Consider the following 9,803-nt stretch of genomic DNA (forward strand, 5'->3'; position numbering starts at 1 on the left):
ATATTCGGTGCCATGTTGTTCCGGTTTACTCAGGTTTTTCTGTACTATAATTTAAATTTTTACCAAAAAAAAAATGTTATCAAAGTATATCGCAGCCTTCAGAAAAGTAACGCATGAATGAGTCTTACTCGAATAAAATCCAATGGTGAGAAATAAATCATATTCTGTTGAATTCGGTTTCTACGCTATTGACATTAACGAAGTGAATTCATATTGTGCAATTGAAATGTTAAATAAATAATTTTCCTATAATAAAACTATTTGTTACGGCCTTTTAACATATTTATCATTGGATTATTTTTATTGTATTTGCTGAGTCGTTCGCTTAATTTGTAATCGAATGAATTATAATTTATCTTTCACGCCTAAAAGAGTAACATTTTTGAAGTTTTCGATTGTAAATTATATATATTTCAATTCAATTAATGGTAATTTTCAATTCGTTGCGATGTATTTTCTTCTGATCTTAATTTCTTAATTATTGGAATTTTTTTTTCAATGTAAAATAAATCTCATTCTTTTTTATCAAATATAATATTGAATAGATCAATCATATTATGTTTTTATTAAGAACTTTTAAACTAATTAAACATAAATTTATTTCTTAAAAATTATTTTTAGTTTACATCATATTCGTAGAAAAGAAATGAAGATTCAATTTGAATAGAATTTTTGACTCTCTACCTTTCTCCTAATATAAATTCTTGTTATATTTTAAAAATATTGCCGTATCTATAAATTAAATTCGTTTCTCCCATTTAATATATTATTATAATATTATTTTAAAGAAAATAATATTAGTTTCGAACTTCAAATTATTCTAAAATTGTAAACAAAGCATTATCTGTTATATATAGCCTATATTTTAACATTTCCCTTAAAATGTTTAAGGAAATTCTATATACTTCTTTTTCTAAAATTTCTTTCGACATCTTCACTCAGCTTATTCTAATTTTTCTTAATTACTTTTGAAAATTTCTAGTAATTACTAAAATTATCAATAATTAATTTTTTCTGTGTAGAAGTTTTTATAATTTCTTTTATTAATTTTATTAGAAATATTATATTTTTCAAAGAAATTTTTAGCTACAACCTAACATTATTTATGTTTAATAATCAAACTCTTAATTTAAATCAATTTCCTTTTCCCATATGTTAATCATTCACTTCATTTATTCTCTAATACTTAAATTTACATTTACTACTATTCTTGTCTCGGTACATCTGGTCTTACTCCATATTTTACCATCTGTTCTTCATAATATGGATTTTTATTTTGCCCTACTTCTTTATATGCACTTCCGTGATATATTCTTACTATATTTCCATCACTTTTCTAGGCTCAATAGTTCCTGTTTTTGTTTTTCAATATACAGCTTTCAATCTCTCTCTCTTTTTTCCCCCCGAAATATATAAGAAGTTTTTTAAGTAATAGGTTAAGCTTTTCCATGATTTTCGACTTTTCAATATCTTGACATTATTTTCCAGTCATTCTTTTGCTTTGTGAATAACATTTTTTAATTTAAATTTACAAACCGAATGTTCTTATTTCAAAAATTCTTTTATTCTCTTATACATTATCAATTCATAAGTCGCCAAAAATCTCTTATTTTTATTATTACGAATTCCTGTAGCTGTTTTTTTTTAATATTTTTAATTATATCTTATTTATTATAACTTCAATTTCTATTTTTTATATATAGGCTATATATAAAATTTCTAAGATCTTGATTAATTATTCATGGTTTTTATGAAATTCCATATGATTAAAATGGAAATAAAAATCTTAAATTCGTATGTAACAGTACGATATTTAATAAAAATGTTTTAAAATTAATATTTTCTATTGAATGAGGCATATTTTAGACAAATTTCACTTTTAAAAAATTTCTTAACTAAACGCTCCTTTTCTTATTTCTCTTGAATTAAATGATAAATATTCTTTTAATATTTAAGAAGCTGCCATTTTTTTTATATTTTAATTTAATCAAAAAATGATAAATCTTTCTATTTTATTATCGATAAATGTGATATTAAAAAGATAGGCAGGAAGATTGACCTTGTAAATTTGCTAAATCATTCATACAAGAGCAGGATAAGTAAACTGGATTTTATCAAAGTGCATAATAAAAGAGGGATAAGTTCTCTTAAACAAGCGCTGATTAATCTCCTAGGATTTTGAAACATTGAAATAAATAATCCGAATAAACCGAAAGCAATCACCACTTTGCTTCTCTTCGATATTACACAAGAAAGAACATTAAAGTCAAGTACTATGGCCAAATCCAAAGTGATTTAACACTTCTTTTACTGACAGCTTAACAATGGATACAATTCATGTGAAGTCACTATTAATGCCTGAATACGAAAAAGTCGAGAAGAATGTAATCAGCACTTCCTCTTGCAGTAATTCCTGTTGGGAGTTAACACAAAAACTCTTCTCTAATCAAAGAACGTGGTGGTCTAAAAGAGAAAATAACATTTTACTGATCTGATAAAAGAAGAATAAAAATTGGAATGAAAATAGTTCTAATCATGTTCCGCCACGCAGCTTGCCAACTTTTACTTCCCCCTTCACTATCTTTCTGTATGAAATGGCAGAAAGTATAAAAAATGCTACAAAGGACATCTTTTTCCGGATTTATTTTCTAGAATGGGAACTTCAGTTTTTCATTTTTTCGACATTTTCGAGTAGGTCATGAATTTTTGAATTCGAAAGTAGTCTCTTTATTTCAAGTTCTGTTGACTACTTTGCTGATTTACGTAGCTAAAAAGTGCTGTAAGAATGGTTATTTTTGTCTAACTTCATTTCTGTCAATCTTTGTATACCCGAAACAAAAGTAAAAATAGAAAGAGAAAGTCATTTTTGAAGATGTGAAGTTTGAGAAGTTTTTCTTTAAATTTCTGCAAAAGAGACTGAAGAAGGTTAATAAAAGTTGAAATTAAATATAAAAATTCAGATTTTCTAAGTAATATTCATTAAAATCTACCGTACATTAAAACATAGTCTGGCTTTAGGTTACAGAGTACTACACCTTCTCATTACGTAATCATGTCAGGACACGGACTTTCTCTAAGACGGATCCACAACTTTAATCAATCAAAAGAGAGAACAGAGGGCGTGGTCGACAACGGAGCTTGATATGAAAGACACAATGTCTATAATATCTGCACTGGATGAGCTTCACTTCAGGCGCTGTGCTTTATTTGTGCTGATTGCTTTAGCTTTAATGGGAAAATAATCTAGTTTTGCTCTTGCATTTGCTTCAAACTATCTGCTCTACATAAATTAATCTTATATACCATTTTTTTTAGATTCTTCTTTTTATGTATTCTAACATATATTTTTAATATATGTTATAATTGTGTCTGTACAATAATACAAAGCTTAAAATTCTCTAAAATCAATTGTAATATAATTTTAAATATAAATTTTATATTTTACTTTATCCATTAACACCTATTTACTCTCTATAATTTGAACTTTTTATCGACTATATCACCACTATTCATTTTTCCTTAAATTGTAGCACTCCATTATCCTTCGTTTACTTCTGAAAACATTACTTTTTCTTTCATTTATTTTCGCATTCCAACATTATCAACCATTCATCTCTGTCTATTGCATCAACTGCACTTACTTTCCAAACACACTCTATTAATCTAATGATCTATACCATATTATCTCCATCTCAAATACATTATTATTCGCAGTATCCCATACCGCTCCGGGTCAACACGGGCCAAACATTAAGGGAAACCTTCCATGGTACGATGTGGGTGACATCGTAGACGTAAACTGCAGCACAGTTTATCCCGCCGAATTGACGTGGTACGTTAATGACTACGAGGTGAGTCAAGTTTTTTCTTTCTCCAAAATTATTCTTTCCTTTTTCAATTTTAATATTTTCGTTCAGGCTCAACCGGACTACGTGATCAAATATCCTGTCAGAAAAAAGCCCAATGAACCCGACATGTCAGTTTTGGGACTAAAAATGAGAATAGAACATTATCATTTTAGGAGTGATGAATTGAGGCTCAAGTGTACGGCCACTCAATACAAAATGATCACTTCTAGCAGCGAAAAGATATTAAGGAGCGGAAACCAGCAAAACAGTGGGTTTCACGCCATTGAAAATACTGGCTCAGGTAAGCCAAGTGACGTCATTTTCGTCATTAGTTCATAAAAATTTGATAAATTATTGTTGTCTTGAATTGTAAACACATTTAGTTTATAGACTATAACTTTCTTTACATATATTTTTTTTATTTTTAGGCAGTTACTACCGACATATCAGGTGGTGGGCACTACAAACTCTAGTTATGACCATGATAAAACTGTCCAGTTCAGTGTACCACTGATTAAGTCTGTGATCAACCAGTAGCCAACATTATTTATGTTTAATAATCAAACTCTTAATTTAAATCAATTTCCTTTTCCCATATGTTAATCATTCACTTCATTTATTCTCTAATACTTAAATTTACATTTACTACTATTCTTGTCTCGGTACATCTGGTCTTACTCCATATTTTACCATCTGTTCTTCATAATATGGATTTTTATTTTGCCCTACTTCTTTATATGCACTTCCGTGATATATTCTTACTATATTTCCATCACTTTTCTAGGCTCAATAGTTCCTGTTTTTGTTTTTCAATATACAGCTTTCAATCTCTCTCTCTTTTTTCCCCCCGAAATATATAAGAAGTTTTTTAAGTAATAGGTTAAGCTTTTCCATGATTTTCGACTTTTCAATATCTTGACATTATTTTCCAGTCATTCTTTTGCTTTGTGAATAACATTTTTTAATTTAAATTTACAAACCGAATGTTCTTATTTCAAAAATTCTTTTATTTTTTAATATGGAACTAAAAATAATATCATTGTCTAATAACCAAATAAGCTTCACTCCGCATACTTTCCTAATGAGCTCTTAAAACTGTTTCTAACCTTTAATAAAACCCCTTTTTATAATTAGTCTTTCGATTTACGATGTTTACAAGGATAGAAACTGTAACAGTCAACAGCAAAAAAAAAATAAAATTATTATAATACTTTATTGTAATTAATAAATCTTAATTGCATAATATTATGAAGAATTCTTCAATTTAACAATTCTATAAGCAATTTATATTTATTTTAAAGAAATTATATTATGAAAGAAACTTGAAAAGAAGTTTATTCTGAATTATTTTACTTGGTAGCCTAAAGGGTTAACATGAAATAAGTATACACGAACATTCCATTTACTTCTAAGCAAAGTTAAAATTTATAACAGCACAGGAAAGGGAAAAACAATTTCTTTTTAATTCTAAATAAAGCTCAGTTTTCATTTTACTGTTTGTAACATGCGACTTGAACGAAAATTCNATTGAGTTTTATATGTGAAGATGCTATTTCCTATAGACTAATGAATTCCCCAAACGGTCTTCAGTAAGATACAGGTAACGTCTACTTTAACCCAACTCTTAAATTAAAATGCTATTGTTTAATTAAACATATTATAATTGTTATTATTATTTATACTTTGCTACAACAAAAGCAACTTTTGCATATTTGTATACAGTACGATATTTTAATGGTAAACGACTTCTTTTAGTTTCCTCGTTTTCTTTGATAAATTAATATGCATTTTAATTTTATTTTTTTTAATTAGAATACAGTAAAATATTTTAATGCCGAGTCCCAAAGGCACGGATGGTTTCAATACACTAAATACTTTTTCTTCCTGGATATTATGTTGAAAGTACGTCTTACAGAATATGAATTTTGCATCTTTTATTTTACTGTAAAATTTATAAATTTTCTAGCAAAATAATCTCTTTTTAAAAAAATAAATTATTTTTAATATGGGTTAACATGAAATAAGTATACACGAACATTCCATTTACTTCTAAGCAAAGTTAAAATTTATAACAGCACAGGAAAGGGAAAAACAATTTCTTTTTAATTCTAAATAAAGCTCAGTTTTCATTTTACTGTTTGTAACATGCGACTTGAACGAAAATTCAACTTATTATCAGAGGATTGGTTGATAGGGAAACTTCCTTTTCCACTAATCCTTAGTCGACTCGAAGCTACAGATTATAAACAAAAATAGAATGAAAACAATCATTCCCTCTTTTAAACAAAAAAAGGAGGAAAAGAAAGAGAAAGATAATTTCACCAGCTATATCATTCAAGAACTATGTGTAGGATTTTAAAGTCCATCAATTTTATACTTAGTCTTTGTACGAGAGACTAAAGCACAATAGCCTACTAAGGAACCATTAGTCTTGGAATGTCAAAGTTGAATTTCCCTAAGTCAAATTCTGGTAAGAAAGTTGATTTTAAGAATTTTTTTTCTAATGCTTTAGAATTACAAATCCAACATTTCAAAGGACACACTTGATTATCGGATTGGTAAATACTGGAAAAGCTGTGAATATAAATTACTTTGCTTCTGTTTATGTTTAATTCATGTTGTCTTGATTTAAATGTAACTTAGAAGTGTTTCTCATTTCAATTCTACATTCTAATGTTTGTTTCTGTTGTTTCGATGGTTGTGTTCTCTTGGTCTGTGTAATTAATATCCAAGAAGCATTCTCCTTAAAGAAACTTTTCATATAAATTAGTTACATCATGGAAAATTTTCTTATAGATTTATGTAGCATCGCATCAAAAATGTCAATCTAAATTATTGATTTTTAAGATCGAAAGTTCAAAATTTATTCGTATTTGTCAAAGTTCTTTACGAAAATTTAGAAAAGATTTGATGCTGTGCGCCCTTTGGAAAATTTGTGAATTTGTTATTTCCACATGTTTTGTGAATAAATTTTGGTGATTTAACTGATGCAAACTTGATTCATTTTGCTTAAAGCTTCCCTATCAAATATCTTTCATTCAAAATTGATTAAATATTAGTAACTAAAATATTGGGGAATTTTAATCGAAATTACAATTTAATTTTCAAACATTTATTTAAGCAAAATTTTATTTATTTTTTAAAACATATCATTGTAAGAAATTTAATTTTCTCATATGCGAACATAAATTATTTGTTTAGTAAATAATGCGACAGTGAAATAAGATTTACACGGGTACATCATATATTTCTCTTATATTTATGAAGAAAATAATTTATATTTTAGTTTGAATTTTATATGTACAATTTTCTGTAGAGTTATTTAATTTAAATTTTATTTGAATACCGCCTAAATATACGTATTTTACGGCATATAAGATGCAAATTTTATCCAAAAAAAAGGCTCAAAATCGCATTGAGTTTTATATGTGAAGATGCTATTTCCTATAGACTAATGAATTCCCCAAACGGTCTTCAGTAAGATACAGGTAACGTCTACTTTAACCCAACTCTTAAATTAAAATGCTATTGTTTAATTAAACATATTATAATTGTTATTATTATTTATACTTTGCTACAACAAAAGCAACTTTTGCATATTTGTATACAGTACGATATTTTAATGGTAAACGACTTCTTTTAGTTTCCTCGTTTTCTTTGATAAATTAATATGCATTTTAATTTTATTTTTTTTAATTAGAATACAGTAAAATATTTTAATGCCGAGTCCCAAAGGCACGGATGGTTTCAATACACTAAATACTTTTTCTTCCTGGATATTATGTTGAAAGTACGTCTTACAGAATATGAATTTTGCATCTTTTATTTTACTGTAAAATTTATAAATTTTCTAGCAAAATAATCTCTTTTTAAAAAAATAAATTATTTTTAAATTTAGTTAAATAGAGAGAGAGAATCTTTAACAGAACACGTGTCGTATCTATGGATTTTATATTATTAAAATACTATTAATAGAATTCGCATAGTTGTTAAAACTTTAAAAAGCACATAAACATTTGACCTTTCTGATATTATTTTAGAGTGAAAAGATATCATTTTATTTTATAAGTTTTTAATCATTTTAATTCTTAACACTAAAATCCAGAAACAAAAATTCTTTTATTTTTTAATNATATATAAAACTTCATTTTATAGCTGAATATAACTAAAACTTGTAGACATTTTTTTTAATCAATTTTTGAGAAGAAATATCTTATTTCGGTTATAAATCTATATTATTTAGGATTAATTCGACTTTCGATATCAGTTGTAAAACAGAGTTTGGGATTTGTAGAAATCCGTTTTTTCAATAAAATTAATTTAATATGATTTTTGTCCAAATTCTATTATAATTTTAGCAATATTCTTGATAAGTGAGTTTAAACGAAGGAGGAATATTGAAAATATTAGATATTGTTTATTAATTGCAAATCCTATATTTTACATTTTCTTAATTCATTACTTACAAATAATCTTTCTGAGAAACTTCTATATTGGACTATAGGAGATGAAGTTTTTCAGAGGAGATGAAGTTTTTTTGATCGAAAGACCACATCCCATTTCAAAGAGATCTCCTAAGGTTACTTGTGTTTCAGGTTGCACAAGTGTCTCAGTACATACATGAACAATATGCAGTATATATAAATATATATTAATAATTATCAGTATTTATATACATACTTTCATAAACTTAAACTTAATAAAATATCAAACGTAATAAGTTTAATTTTAATGATGTACTAGACAATTACAAAAGGCCTCTTGTAATCTGAAAGTCTCAGGTTCCTCGATAAACAACAAGTCTGATTTATTTCTATCTATTATCTGACTTGTGAGTAAGAAATAAAATCTTTGATGATTACAATCATTTTTAATATTAATACTTTTTCCTTGTAAATTTGTCCAGATGATTAATTATTAAATAAATTATTTTTAATATAAGATTTAAAATCCTCCTTGCTAAAAAATGTTGATATTTCTAAGATGCCGAAATTTAAGTATGCTGTTATATTAAAGAGTGTAGTATTTTTTGAGATAACACTTTTATATCATAATATATCTTTATAAGATGACTATTCTTTCCTACTCTGTTTATAGTCTAAAAGTAGTTCTAGTGTAAAGTATATATAGTTTATTGCACACACTAGTTTTTGCAGTATTTATAAATATACAGTACATTATTTAAAACTATTTCTATTAAGTTGTTTGTATTAATTGGGCTACAATTTTAAAATTGCAGTATCGTTACTTTAAAAAGTACTGCAAGCCCTTCGCACATCATCATACTTAAATTCATGATAGAAGTTTTATAATATTTTGGCAGGAAGTGTTTCAAATCTTAAATAATTTACAGAACATCTTATATAATAAACTCAAAAAATTAATTACCCTAAAAAAACTACAAAGAAAGAGTATAAAAAGAATGTCTATGATCGTAGAAGACGTTGTTTCTCACTTAGATAACAGATATAGATGAATCAGACTTCTTACTCTTTACTGAATGAAGAAAAACTTTAAAATGGAATTCTTCGTTACATTCTCCCACAAACTACATTCTGTTACAAAAGAAGAAGAAGAAATTAGCTCAGGAGTCGAAATAGGTTGTAAAGGTAGCATTAGAGGGAGTGAATGAGTGTCCCATTACCGAAAGCACGACAACGATTTGTTCCTCCAACGATCCAATAATAGGGTCTACAGGATTTTACCATTAGGCCAGTTCGGCACTACTCTAACACACAAATCAAGCGACCTTAAAAAGTGACACTTGGTCCTGTTATTGACGAGAATCGCCGTCACATACTACACTCCAAGAATTCCGTGCAAAGTACTGAAACTTCATTTATCTTCTTTTTTCGAAGTATACAAACACTTGTGTATCGACTCCAATACTAATTAAAGTGTACTTTTGGTATTCATTTAATGATTCGAAGCTAGAAAATAATTTTTTAAATATTT

At 27.0% G+C, this 9,803-nt stretch overlaps 1 protein-coding gene across 1 annotated transcript in view; it reads left to right on the forward strand.

The window, feature by feature from the left end:
• The window catches only part of LOC111636097, a gene marked incomplete at its 5' end in the record, with an annotated part of 40,831 nt that extends 36,469 nt beyond the window's left edge, over positions 1–4,362 (forward strand). Inside the window, 3 exons of the mRNA XM_023381277.1 lie at positions 3,661–3,851; positions 3,918–4,149; positions 4,277–4,362. Coding sequence (XP_023237045.1) covers positions 3,661–3,851; positions 3,918–4,149; positions 4,277–4,362 — 509 coding nt within the window. The remainder of the gene's footprint in view (positions 1–3,660; positions 3,852–3,917; positions 4,150–4,276) is intronic.
• Positions 4,363–9,803: the final 5,441 nt, after the last annotated feature.

Source organism: Centruroides sculpturatus, unplaced genomic scaffold, assembly GCF_000671375.1.
Source record: "Centruroides sculpturatus isolate CEXI.00-Female unplaced genomic scaffold, Cexi_2.0 scaffold1103, whole genome shotgun sequence".
NCBI lineage: Eukaryota > Metazoa > Arthropoda > Arachnida > Scorpiones > Buthidae > Centruroides > Centruroides sculpturatus.